This window comes from Ostrinia nubilalis, chromosome 3 (assembly GCF_963855985.1).
Source record: "Ostrinia nubilalis chromosome 3, ilOstNubi1.1, whole genome shotgun sequence".
NCBI lineage: Eukaryota > Metazoa > Arthropoda > Insecta > Lepidoptera > Crambidae > Ostrinia > Ostrinia nubilalis.
The window spans coordinates 1,715,850-1,730,818 of NC_087090.1; the positions used below are offsets into that span (position 1 = coordinate 1,715,850).

The 14,969-nt window shown below is 39.1% G+C and overlaps 1 protein-coding gene across 1 annotated transcript; it reads left to right on the plus strand.

The window, feature by feature from the left end:
• Positions 1-13,054: 13,054 nt before the first annotated feature.
• On the plus strand, positions 13,055-14,570 carry LOC135088218 (transcription factor sox-3-like). Its single transcript, XM_063983101.1, has one exon. The coding sequence runs from the start codon at positions 13,170-13,172 to the stop codon at positions 13,905-13,907; it is 738 nt and encodes a 245-aa protein (XP_063839171.1). The 5' UTR covers positions 13,055-13,169; the 3' UTR covers positions 13,908-14,570.
• Positions 14,571-14,969: the final 399 nt, after the last annotated feature.

Sequence of the window (14,969 nt, forward strand, 5' to 3'; positions counted from 1 at the left end):
CCTTTGTAAAATCAATGTGTGTGAAATATGCTTAATACTTATAACATGCACTTTCAAAATATTCTTGACAGAGTGGATGAATTACACATTAAACTTAACTTTTTTAACTCACGGAAGTACCAACTTGAGTTATGATTTCAATATTCTAAGAAATCTTTTGACTTGCGATCACACAACGATTAATTACGTTTCGTTCCACGCTCGCCGTACAATAAATAACTAAAGAGGTTCTCAATATCGTTACCTCTTCAGAAACACTTCAGCGCCCCATTTATAAAAAAAAACTTTTATAGAAATGCTGGCCGAATAAACGAAATAAGCCGTGCAAGCCATGAAAAAGTGACGAAACAATCGGCGTTCGGAATTCGAAAACAAAAAAATGGCGCGATTACATCTCGAGGCGTCGAGTGGCCGCGGTTTCTCATGGGGCGATGTTTGCGTACTGGCACTAGGGGGAGCCTTGTGAATAGGGTGGACATCATTTCGAATTTTGGTCCCATTGGACTTCTAATGAGACCGGAGACTATTCTCTATTAATTACGACACTGTTGACATACATCAGAAGGTTAGTTTACGCCCTCATTTTTAAAATTACTCACTTCAAAATTAGTTTTTCACTTATTCCGTCCTACATAATATTTAACATAACTAAAAAAATTGCTTTTGTGAACGTATCACAATAATTTTAGAAAAGTACCATTACTAAGTTAAAAAGTAAGTTAAAGTTAAGTTTCATTTAGTCAGATTATAAAGGTAGCCTACTCCAATAAATGTTTTGGTTATAGCGTTTGGTTTCGGACCGCCATTATTATGACAAATAATCACGATAATAATATTATATGGAAAACTTTTCCACATATTATGTGGAAAAGTTTGGCGTGGCGCGTAGTAGATCATGTGACTTTCTAATGGAGTAAAATAAAATACTTCAAATCAACTTTATCCTCCATCGCCGGTTGCACTTGGCCACCCCAGCGGTCGACGTGGCGGTCCCACGGGTGGCGCATTAGCGCTCAATTTGGCGAGTGATTCGATTTGCGCGCGCGCCAGTTGACCGAGAGCGTCAATTGAACGAGCGATCGGTGGAAACCTCCTAAGAATGACGCCTTTAGATTGGCCTGAGAATATTAGTATGAGGGTGGATATGAAGAAAATAACAGAATAAAAAAGTTCTCAGGTGACGTCATAAAAAAAGAAATGTTGGATTGTGTGAATATGATTTATGATCACATGACGGATTTTCTAAATGTTACTGAAAATACACATATTAGACACGAAATTAAAATCTTTGTTACGAGGAATGTAGCAAAGTGCTACGAAAATTCGTAGTATCGTAGCGGCGCTACGAAATTCATACTTGCTTTTTAGAGCGGTTCTTTATACTTCTACATTTTGTATAAAGAGTATACCTTAAAGATATAAATGTTAGTGCTGTTATTGATATTGAAAATACCATGTCTCAAAAGCCACAACTTAATTAAAGTGCGACCTCAAACTCTAAACACAGAACATTCCCTAACGCAACCGACCAAAATTGAACAAAACAACGTCGCCACAATTAAATTCGTGCACAATCGCAAATATCGATTACGAATGCGAGTGCTCGAATGCTATCGACTCGAGAGCATTCAAAGGGACCGGTGAGAATGCTGTGCGCCCACTCGACTGCGCTTTGTTTTCTCTTTTGTCAACAACTCATATTTACTGATAACGATCGCTTGTAAACAACCGAGATCAAGATACAGAAACAGTTTGGGCTTTGTAACAGTTACAGTACCTCTAGTACGAAAAACTTTCGAGTTCGTTTCGTTGCGTATTCAAAGTGTCATCGAAAAATTTTGTATGAAAAATTTTTCGATGACACTTTGAATACGCAACGAAACGAACTCGAAAGTTTTTCCTACTAGAGGTACAGGTCCAGAAATAGGGTTACATTGTTTACAAAACATTGGAATGGTGTAACAAAAGGTTTTGACGAGGTTTTCAAGTTTAACGAGTTATGATACGAAGTTTTTGTTGCAACCTTTACTTACTTTTATGGTAGCAATGTAAGCAGTTATTTGCCATTACACCTGATATTTATTAGGTGTATATTGTAGAGGTAGGAGCTAAGTAAATGCCTGTCTACTGTTGACTTGAATGAGTCAGGTTTTGGGGTAGAATTCGGAAGGCAGTGAATTCCAACTTCCAGTTGCTTATTCACAACAGAATAGAGTTCGCAAAACGCTTAGCATTAAGTACGAGTTGAAGGGCTGGAATATTTATCTATTTGTCCTTTACTGGTTAGATTTAACATTAAGTTCTTTATTTCAATCCTTTACTAACCACTGTAGCTGTATGGGTTTGATTTTAGTCTGCTATTTAATAGAACATGATAAGTCTTCTTCATTAAAGATATTGTTCTTGAGAACAATATCTTTAATGAATACATCTTGAGATGAATATAAACATACTATTCGTATTGATCCTACGCCTTTGATCTATTACTCGTACAAAAAATCTACAAATAAACTAATCACAATTTCTCCCACACAACCCACAGCAATCCCGAAATAAAAATAAAAGATTTGTCGCATTAAAATCCCACATTACTAAGTGGAACCACAACCGGAAGTTTACGTTTGCGACCACAATGCGAACTTGAAACCTCCGTCGGCCCGTCCCGCCCCGGCGACTGGCGAACAAAGCGCGACTTTGTCGCACGCGAGTCGCCAGCCTAATTTGGAAGCGAAATCGCTGACATAAATTACTATTTGGTGTTAGACGCCCACGTTAGTTAGCTAAATTGGCTAGGGACTGAGGTTTGGTGACGCCCCAACAAAAATAGGGACTGTTGACGGACTAAACATGGTCATTATTGAGAGCAGATTTGGTTTTGAAATCAAAGTGGTGGGTGTTACAAATTGCTTTACCAATAAAGTGGTTATTAGTGGAAGGAATCATAGAAAAATACGATGACTTCTTCTTCTTGTCGTGTCGACAACAAACCTACACAGCGTCAGCCCAAAACTCCGCCACAAGAGTGGCGTTGTCAGTAGCCTTCATTAAATCTTCCTGCGTGCAGTTATTTGGGCACGCAGTGCACGATACGATGACTATTGGCACATTATAAAATAGTACTGTACATTAGTAAATAGTCTACTAACCTTTTCAGTATAGGTATTACGAATTCTTACTGTAACCGTCTCATAAAGTCATTCTTTAGCTAGGCAAAACCGAGTTGATACGTCAGCATCGATATTTATCTATAGGCGCACAGTGGTTTATTCCAAGTCCTGGTTTTCACTGATCTTGCATTGAAGAAAAGGGAACTACAAATATTTATACCTCGTAAGTTTCAAGCTTTAAACCATTATCGTACTATTAGACATTTTGGAAAATACCTCCTGGACTTGCCTGCTCGTAACTTCGAATCGATCATAGTTTTCTTTAAGACCGCATCCTAATAACCACTCCTAATAACATAAGAACTATTTTTACCACAAGCAAAATCTCGATAATTCTCGTATTAGGTAGGTAAGAGTAAGTACATAATGTAGTAAGCACGTGATTGCCGCCCTACGCGGCTTCGGGCGGGCGGAGCGGCGTGAGCGAGCGGTTGGCGCCGAGCGAGCTAATTTGAGCCGCGAGTGTTAAAACAAATTACTGGTTGTTTACCGATGTGGTGTGTGTCCATTGTATAATATTACATACAAACCTAACAAAAGATAATAAAGGGTAACATATCCTGAAGAGTTTGGATATTTTGACATTAGAGATTTTAAGGACTGTATTTTAAGACAAGTTAACGTCACATTTTTTAAAACCAACTTTAATTCCACCTGAATTAATAATATATGTTTGTTGGAATTTTATGACATTTGGTATTGTCTGAAGCAGATGTTAGGTATGTTTGTATTTTGCTCTAAAATAACAACACATTTTACCACTTAGTTTTCTTCGGAAAAGATCAGCTAACTTTAAAAAAATGAGATGATGCCTGCTTCAAGCTCATGAAGATTCGCGCGCGTCTAATATGTCACTTCAGTGGTATCGGCAAGCGACTATTGTAAAAGAAATGTATGTCGGCCGTTTGGTGTAGTGGTTCAGAACGGACTACTATGCCGAGAGGTCCCGGGTTCGATTCCCGGCCGGGCAGAAATTGAAATGATGAATTTTAATTTCTGTGACGGGTCTGGGTGTTACTATGTATAATATGTATGTATTTTAAAAAAAAAGTATATAAGTAGTATATCCGTTAAGCTAGCACCCATAACACAAGCATATTAATTGCTTACTTTGGGGCTAGATGGCGCTGTGTGAAAATTGTCCAAAGATTATTTATTTATTTAAGAAAAAAAAATCATCGGCATAGTAGCCCGATTCCAACCACTACACCAAACGGCCGAGAAATCTTGTTTAAGTAGTACAATAAACAATGGAAACGTGCCCGCTAAACACCGCTTTCGCACGTAATCACTGTCAATCCGCCGCAGCTTTGTCGAGTTGTCGCGATTGCCCGTAATTAGCGAATGGCAAACGCGACCTTAATTAACAAATAACGTTAATTACATCTGTTTTAAATCGACTTACGCGGTTACATTGTTTCTAGTCCCACTTTTGGATATTAATTTCGAGTTCTGTGGGCGGCGTAATTAGTTTGTTGGTTTTCGAACAACTAATCGTTATGATGCTGTGATGATTGGAGTTCACGTGTGTAGGTGCCGATTTATGTTAATTTGAAGTCGGTTTAATATTTTAAGTCGCGAAGGTGTGAGTGGAATCTGGAAATTTCTGTCAGTGTTATTGTAAAGTTATCGTATGATCAGGTAAAAATAGTTTTTCTATGATATACTCGTAGATAAAGACTGTTACAATTGTCAATGCAAGTGTCTAGTTATTAGTTTCTGTGTGCATAAAAGTGTTAAACTAAAACATCAGAACCAGGCGGCCGCTATGAAAATTCATATTTTCCCGAATGCTTAAGAATCAGGAAACTTGCCTGAAGTGCAAACTATTTAACCACTGAAACAGTTCCATCTCCGAAATAAACTAACTAGTTCTACAAATTCCTATTTCTAAGTCTGCAAACTACCAGTGCGAGGTTTTGCAAGTAAACGCAAACATGTATTCCGGCGCACTTGTCCAACACAATGCGCCCGCGCCGTATCTCCGGATCTAACCGGATCCCGCCCGCCCCGTCCGGCGAGAACCGGTCAAATCCGGATCTCGCATGAGCAGATAGAGCCGTGAACTGACCGCATCTAGCGTCCGAATTCGAAATTCTCGTGTTTTTGGTACTGGACGTAGCCGGTTTTCGTATTAACTGGTTCTAGGAAATTCATTGGACCTTAGGATCAGAATGTGTGAAATAGGGACGAGACGTGTTAGATTTTCAGTTGTTTTGGCTAGGTATTTCTGGAACGGATCCTTTTTGCACTGTTTTCCAGCTTAATCTTTATTAATTATCGCTGCGATTAATATTTTAGAGTGTTTGAGGATTTAGGCGCATTAGGGCTAATTCTCATTATTAGGGCTACTTCTCATTTATAAGTATTACTTCTTGTAAAGTTGATGCGTAAATAAATCAGTTACGTGACCATTTTTATTATGTGAAAATGCAGATTAAAAATAAAAATTTCCCCAGAAAAACTGCGTAATTAATGCCGGATTTTTCCTTCCCACTTCCCTTTTCTCTTTCAAAAATAGTTAATTATAATCTTTTAAGATCTTCCGGTGCCAAGTTAGGCCTAATGAGTGTTACCTACGCAGGCGCGACTCAGGAAGGGCTGCCACAATGGCCGCCACCGCGGGCGTACACTAATTGTCTAAGTGCATAATGAACTTGTTTGTGACAACCATAGAAGACGACTATAGTATCCACGCTTGTTATTCCAATCTCAACTTTATCACCTTCAATTTAGAGTCAACATTCGTTTGCTCAGAACGCAGATGTGGTAACCCTTAGTAGTACAGACCGCGTGAAACAATTTCGATTTCAATTATATTAAGTTAAGGTTGATTTTTGAGTGGGGCGGTGGTTTCTGGCGTTTAATACAAGACGCAATAGTAATACTTGTTGTCACCCTCGGTCTTTCAGTCTGTATGTGCACACTTGCCATTGTGCGAGGGGTTAATTAGAAAGCGCAAAAATGGCACGTTCTTTGTGAAGTTAAGAATTAGTATAATATTGTAACGATGTATGTTATTTTATACAAAATATAAACACCATCGTTCGTTTCAACCAAATGACGTCCACTGCTGGACAAAGGCCTCCTCCAAGGTTTTCCACAATGAACGGTCCTGCGCTGCCCGCATCCAGGCTCTTCCCACGACCTTCACCAGGTCGTCAGTCCACCTAGTAGAAGGCCCACGCTGACGTCTTCCAGCCCGTGGTCGCCACTCGAGAACTTTTGTGCCCCAACGGCCATGGTCTCTACGAGCTATGTGCCCCGCCCACTGCCACTTGATTTTAGCAATTCTGTGAGCTATGTCGGTTACTTTGGTTCTCCTGCGGATCTCCTCATTTCTGATTCGGTCACGCAGGGAAACTCCGAGCATAGCCCGCTCCATCGCCTTTTGGGTGACCTTGAGCCTTCTTATGAGGCCTATAGTAAGCGACCACGTTTCGTCGCGATCACGTTAAACACCATAACATTGTGTAATGTGAGTACGCATCGCATCGCAACGCAACACATACCACATGATGATGGGCCACTATCCCATGAAGAAGAAATGGCGGGTTTTTGGTCTCATCATCGACTGATGGTTGCTGGTGATCATTATCTATCTATGTGTGATGGTGTAGTTGAAGTAAAGGAAGTTCCAAAATACTGAACTGTCCTATCCATGACATTGACAGTGGGGCGCCACCGTCAATACTGGATCGCTGGTTCCGATTTTTGCCATGTTGGAAACCATATAGTAGAACGATGGTAGCGCCCCCCTGTCATTGAGTTTGGTGGGACAGTTCAGCGTGGGTCATCTTTGTTAAAATACCACACATTTTCTGTAACGGAATCCTAAATACTAATGTCCGATCAGCTGTCTTATTAGTAAAGTATCTGAAAAAAAAAAAAAAAATCTGACTAATTTATAAACACAAATGTTATTCTTCCTTGAGCCATTGTTTAACTAATTGGCTTCCTTTGAATATTATAAATTTAAGTACTCTTCCAATAATTTTGTGTCCCTGACTACTTTAGCATTCTTGGAAATGAACGGTCACATTGACAAATAATATTCACCGCTTCTTCTTATTCTAAACCAAAAATGTTGACTATTTTCAAATTATTTCAAACACTTCGACTGCCAATTGATTTTGAACGCTACACCACAAGAAAAAGGATAATATTATTTGTTAAGAAATCATTGTAAACTTTCTTTTGTTTTTGACACAAAAGTATTTATTGCGGTTATGAAGACGTTGTTTTTGAAATCGGAACGTTTACTTTTTTTGGTGTTTAGCTGTTTCAATTGTTTGTTTTGTTTTGTTTTTCGGCTACCTTCGTTTGTTTTTAGATAAAATCTGAATAAGCCATGGGGTTTTCAACTTCTTTGTCATCTGAGGTGGCCAGTGTCACATTTGTTGCAAAAAATGGCCGACGTTTTCTAAGCATAATTAGGGTAATAATTATCTCATTATATTCATTTTTGTATTTTTGTGCTTTCTGACAAAAATATATTGGCGAATATTTATGCAAATGGTTTTTGTTGGGTTGTCTGTTTTAATAGCTTGTTTTTTGCGATAATGCAATTCTGTTTTTGTAAGTGATGCAAATGTTGACGTGAATAATTTATAGCCCTTTTTCGAGAAAAGAAATAGATTGGCCTACGTAAAAGGGTAACTGCACGGGGGACACTTGACACTGTAAACTACAAAATAACACCGGTGTCCAATCTTCAGAAGTTTTAGGTTGATTAGGTCCCCACAGAGTTTAATCATCTTTTATTTAATTATTTAATTCAAACTTAGGCTTGATAAACAAAGTGAGAACCGCCATAAAGAGTCAGAAATTAGTTTGAAAGTTTCCACCCAATTTTAAGTCAAGAGCATCTAATTCTCAACCTATGAACTTATTCTCAATCTATTTGGCAGTTGTAAATAAAACACCAGATTTAACCAATCATAGGCTAAATCAAAATTTGAGAAGTCGATATATTCAAGTACCACACAGTCGCAACGCAGCGTGGGACGTCCACCTACAAGGTGGACCGACGACATCGTAAAGGTAGCAGGGAAGCGCTGGATGCAGGCCGCTACCAATCGATCAACATGGAAAGCATTGGGGGAGGCCTATTTTCAGCAGTGGACGTCCTATGGCTGAAATGATGATGATGATGATGACCACACAGTCTGAACACTAAATAAATACTAGACAACGTACACAAGATTTAACACACCTTACAAAAACAGTAACTTTACTACCACAGCCACGCTTGTTATAACCGCGAGTTAGTTATAAAACTTAATTAATTAAAACTGAAAACTGTAAATGCAGTATCCCGAGACAATTGGCGCATCATTGAGATTGCCTGCGAGGTGGCTGGCTGCAGTGTATTATCACCCAGCCCATTACGGCGTGCATTCTTGCCTGGGATAATGCCGGTGCTGCATATACGATATAGGTGACGGGAAGGACGGGTGACACCGTGGGCGGTTTGGCTGCTAATCTACGGTTAGTGAATCTTAACCGGGTACTGATAAGCACACGGGGTTTTGTGCTATAATCATCCTAGACTGCATCTCACTTAACACCAGGTACGATTGCGGTCAAATACCTTGTTATGCATAAAAAATCAAATGGATGTTTGCAAGTTCGTAAATGTAGAGTGCTTACAGTAAAGCAAAAGCGTTATGTCTTGGCATGTGCTAATTTAGCTATGATGAAATGTTTTCATTGGAAAACTATAAGTTAGTTTATTTTACTATCTCGGAAATAAACAAAAGAACCGTCAAGAGTTATAGGTATTTTAAGTTTATTAGCATAAGTAAAAAAGTTTTGTAATCCAGCAAAGCACGCTAGCATATTGTAATATAAATGACTATAAAATGGCAGGAGGATACTTTACAAGACCTGATTTGAGTTAGACAACTTGACTGTTGATTAAGCTCTTAACCAGCGCACGCACAACCGGCCCTTAAAAAAGCAAATATAATGGTATGTCGGCAGAACTGTCAGGGGAAATTTGAGTAAATTAAAATAGGAAGATGGGACGAATAGGCATTAAGCCACCAGACATTGTGTGAGGCCTCGCATTGTCGCCATTGGCATTCTGGCGCGAACTAACTAGCTAGACTGTTGGCCTCTCCCTTCTTCCCAGGCGAGGGAGGGAGGCAGAAAAGTCACCGAGTGCACCGGCTGCATTGTGCTGGTGTCGCGATATAAGTAATTAGTCGACGTCAACGGTTATTTTACGTATGTTTATGTTACTCTTAATTAATTATCAACGTCTAGGGGATAAGTCGGCGAGGTAATTCTTTTTGATGCTCATTTGCGATTGATTAGTGTGAGTGCTATGGCCAGCTTCGGGAAATGTTTCCGAATGGTCGGAGATGATTTTTAATTATGGGACGTGAACGGAAATAATGAAGTTGGATATTTTAATGTTAATTACTAATTCAGCAGCTAATTCTGGCAAGAATTAAATTTTGTTTAATTGCGTCGAACCATCCGTAAATCTCCGTTCATTATACAAATCAACATTACAACAATTAAAGACTAAATTCTAATAAGAAAGTTATCACACAACTATTAACTTTTTAAGAGGCGGTTATGAGTAAATAGTCAGTATTTTTGTGAACATTAAAATAATTTTCACGTTACTAAAAGTTTTGACACACCTAAGTTTGCTGTATAAGTACCTTCCATGTATAAACTATGTGTCATAATAAAATTATTTGACCGCTGAAAAAATCTGCCATAAACGGTTGTCCTTTGTTCTTTAAGAACAGTTTTGTATCTTGCATCTTTAACTATACATATAAGAATAGAGTTTTATGACTGTCCAGCCACCATAAACAGTATAATGCGGGCGCCATTGTCTTTGTACAGGCCAATGACAATGTCGGCGCGTGACAAAGCTTGTAAAACCATTTTGTTTCCTTCGATAATGCGCCTTTTGTTATAATGGTACACGCCAATACCACTAGATGACTAACTTCTTCAACAGATTTCAAGGTCTATTAACTTCACGATAAGGTTCAAGGTTTGTTTTATGTGCATGCGATGCCCACTGTACAAGAATGGCTGTTCTCTGAAGATGTTTATAGAGGCTTAGCAAGGTTAATAAGTAAAGCTATAAAAGTACAGTTAGTTTAAACGACAGTTAGATTAAACGCGCGTTAAGGAGATAAATAAACTGCTATGTTAAGGACGGATTAGGTTAAATGACTGATAAGTTATTGATAAATGTTTATAGTAATAACATTATTTACTTAACATGTTCAAGTTTTATACTGCATTAGCATAAATATTGAATAATTGAAGCTGGCTGCAATAGCAAAAAAAAATAGGATATTAACTTTTTTATCGAAAAGATAGGGACTGAAACTCGGTTCCTGCTGATCTTATCTTTTCCGAACACTAAGTACGACCTGGGCGTTTTCAAGGCAAGAGTGAATAGGCAATCACTAGGCACATTTGAAATAAAATATAATGTTCAAATGAAATGTGCAATAAATGCAGTTTAGGAAGACTGCATTTATTACACACTTATGATTTTAGGTGTAAATGGTGTGATTGTTGCGAAAAACCTGTCATTTGTTTATCAGTCACCACAACCCACACAAACAGGCTATACAACAAAGTATGCCTAAAAGGATGTTATTTCAAGGGATTTTTATTTTCAAATACTAAATAAAGATTTACAAAGCAGTAAAGAGGTTTTATGATAACAAAGCTTATAATATTTTCACAAATCAAAACAATGCAATGGCTTGTTTTAAGTCTAACCAAAATTGTAATAAGATTTTTTTTCTAATTAGAATATTAAATTTTAATTTCTCTTGTAAGCAGCCTGTCTTTAGGCTAACTAGTGTACCTAACTGAATTTCGGTTCGAACCCCGTTTGGACCAAAACAGTGTGATAAGTACAAGTAAGTGTTAAAGCTCTGCTCTGAACTAACTAAGCTAGTTAATTAATTGGTACAACTTAATTCGTTATTTATCAATTTTGTTAAACCTTTAACAATAATAAAATTGGAAAGTTCGTATTGCTTTACTATTGTTCATTTTAAATGAATTTTAATACCTACTAGGTAATTTGTAGCGTACATTTTTCGTCCTGCGTAAGGTATTGTTAGGTCTTCAATAGATGGCGCTACGTGTCCTCTAAATGTATTGCGTCTCTACATTCAGTCAATATACTATTGTAGTCAGTAGCGAAGGGTTTTAATGATAAATGAATACGTTTATTTCGACAAATGCGAGCATGTGGTTGTGTACGATTGTGTGCTTAAAACTGAAAGCTTTTATGATGACATGAGTATGAATGTAACTGAATTTCAGGAAGTATTGTCGTAGAGAGAGTAGAGTTCACTATTCAAGTTTATTAGTTTTATAATATTGTCGTTTGTCGTGCCTTAAAAGTTTCTTTAATTCATTGTTTTTGTGTGAAAATTACTTAACAATCTCCTATGTAACCATCCTGATAAACTTTCGCGTTCCTATTATTTGTATAGTAAAATATTCATCCAACTCTTACTAAGCATATTAATGAGCATAGTTTATTAGTTTCATTACAAAACTGTTAAGATGTAATCACCATTTTAATAACCATTGAAGCTCATCCGTCCGCTCTCTTCATTCGCCACACCTTGCCCACGGGATAGAGAAATTTATAACCAACATTTACTGCGCGAGCCCAACAAAGGCGCGTAATAAACGCGAAAATTAAAAACCATTACTGTCACAAATACGGCCTAAGCACGATAAAGTATTAAATTTAGCTATTTCTAAGAGAAATAATCATTTTACAATCCGCTGTAAAATTTTCTTTTTCTTAGAAAGTGTACCTAAACGACTTTTTAGAATTGTAGAGACTATTTGAAATGAACTTAAAAGTGCCCGTTTAAAGTGGAATTTTGATTGGTTAGGAATAAACGTGGGTTTTACGATGATATCCAGTGTTTTGCAGTCGTCCCGTTAGTAAAAGCATTGTCTTATGGCCACAAACTGTTTCCTATAATGGGCCTTGTGAGGAACAAAGCCGGGCGCACAGCCTATTGTCCACTTTACATTTTTATTGCGGTCCCTGATTTGTCTTGGGTGCACGCTTTGATTTTTTTCTTTGTGACAAAATCACTATTATGCGACATTGTCGCGAGGGTTTGTGAAGTAGCGGAAAAAAGTTTAAAATTTACTCAACTATTTTGGAGACACAAGTAAAGTCTTAATGTTAAAAATATTAAGTCATTTTGATGTTTAAAGAAATTTCATCATCGCACTAACTCTTGCACCCATTCAGGTTCGAAACCAACAGGTGGCGTTATAGTTTAATACGCAAATAAAATGCAATAAATGGAAGAAATAAATATAGTACTTAGAATCTATGTAAAATGCTATCAAATGACTTTAGTATGAATAAAATCTTTAGTGCTAAGCTTAGAATACTCCTATAAAATCCGTGTCTAGAATATAGAATTGTAACAATTGTATCCCTCTAATTTAAGCGTATTTTATCTCAGTACAATACACGTTACCAAGAATACCTCTCGTATAACCAACACCGAAGTACGAGCCTGAAGAAAGGGTATAGAAATAGTGTTGTATCAAAGAAGTTATTCTTCGAAACCAGAGATGCAAAGCAGTTGTTTTATTACAACAGTTACATCACGCGCTCGCCGCACCATGCCTCCAAACAGCTGTCCGCTGCTCACGCGACGGAGCTGCGAGACAGAGCCGGCGGCATCCGACGGTGCCCGAGAGCGACAAGGACGCATAGTTTCGCCGAGGAGGGGCGCAGGCTCTACACGCCCGGCCACCATTGGCGGCGCTCACACCGCCCCTATCCCCTCCCCCCGCGCGCCGACACCGCCACGGACGCCGCAACGACACGCCAGTCCATCGCTCGACTTCGACGCGATACAATCCCCTCCTCGTCTGTGCTCATTCACCGCATTGTGCCATACACCATAGAGCCCATGCTCTAACTGAACTTTTGACACTTAGTTTATTTTCAATTCAAACATGTCAACTTTGAGCCATCACCCGTACGCGTTCTCGATGCACCCGGGCATGCTCCCGGAGTACCCGAGCGCGCCGCAACCGCTGCCGGCCTCCTCCCCGCAGTCGGAGGGACACATCAAGAGGCCCATGAACGCGTTCATGGTCTGGTCGCGCCTGCAGAGGCGGCAGATCGCCAAGGACAACCCCAAGATGCACAACTCGGAGATCTCGAAAAGGTTGGGAGCGGAGTGGAAGTTGCTGTCCGAGATGCAGAAGAGACCGTTCATCGACGAAGCGAAGAGGCTGCGAGCGCTCCACATGAAGGAGCACCCGGACTACAAGTACAGGCCGCGCAGGAAGCCCAAGCCCCCCACGCCCGGCGGTGCTCCCGGAGCCGGTGCGTTCCCGAGTTTCCCGCTGCCGTACTTCGCAGGCCCGGCGCCGACTGTCGGCCATTTGGACGCTCTATCGTACCCTGCAGTACCGCCATACTTCCCGCATCAGTTGGATCATCTCCAGTTCTCGAAACTGATGGCACCGACTGAAAAGCTGCCGACGGTGTCATCCTCCGCTGCTGCCGTAGTGTCCTCGTTCTATTCATCGCTGTACACGTCGCCAGCGGCTCCTCCTAAGCCGTTCTCATCTCCCATGTTCCACCAGTACGGCGCGGCGCCGGGCTCGCCCGTGTCCCCGGCGACGCCGACGCAGCACAGCCCGCACGACGACCAGCTCAGGCGGCCGGTCTCCGTCATATATTGAAGACCAACGTGCCTTCCTTGAAGAGCTCCTTCGAGGTTTGGCATCATCCAGCGACACGAAGCAAGTTCAGTGTTACAGACTGTGGAACGAAGCAGATCGTACGAACATTATTTATTGATTTTTAGAGTTATAGTTAATTATTGTAAATCGAGTGCGTCTCATATCAAGTGTCTTGTAAATATCGAGTTGCCGGCGGGCGCGGTTGATTGAGTTAAACTGTGATTTTTGTTTTCGATGCATCTTTAAATATTTAAGGTAATGTAGCGCCGGTTCGTTAGTTATGAAGTGAGATTGGTACCAAAAAGAGATTATTTTCTGTAGGTGTCACTACATTTAGCTGAGTAGTTAAGGCTTGTATGTGGATAATAATTTGTTTTGTCATGATTTCTCGCGACACATTGTTGAGTTTGATTGTTTCCTTGTGCACTTCTCGGGAAGAAGGCACGTCTTCGATAGGTATGCTATGTCATTTATTTATTGAACCCTGTCTAGATGTACCTTACTATTTGTAAATTAGTTATCTAAATTGTAAGTTATTAGTACATCCAAATGTATATATTAGTGTTTAATTCGAATCGATGTCAGTACCAACGATGTATTATAGTATTTGAGGAGAAACCTTTGTTAATGCCATACAAATAAAACTAAATTGTTTTTATTTTACTTTTTTGTTTTCTTGACTATCATTTCACCTGAAACAGCATGTGTTTAAGCAATCTAGTAAAAAATAGAATACTTCGGGCAGTTATAATTAAATTATCTAAAATTTCATACGTTATTATGAGTATGTATGATATTTTACGAAATTTTTTAGTACCTACCTTGATAATAGCTCTAAAATTTTATTTTTGATGACGTGGAATAAGGAGATACGTAGAGTCCACGTGTCCAGAGCTCCACGTGCTTAATTTGATTGTTTTTTAAGATAGAGATATATTAAAATATTAAAAATTAAGTAACGTTTTGACAATACGAGTAATTTCTACACCTACTAGGTATCTTAATTTCAGAGGGAACGTTTTTTATTTATCTCAAATTAGTACCTGAATTTGGATTTAAAAT

Excerpts from the sequence above, each read along its gene's own strand:
- LOC135088218 (XM_063983101.1), top strand. The coding sequence starts at position 13,170 with ATGTCAACTTTGAGCCATCACCCGTACGCGTTCTCGATGCACCCGGGC.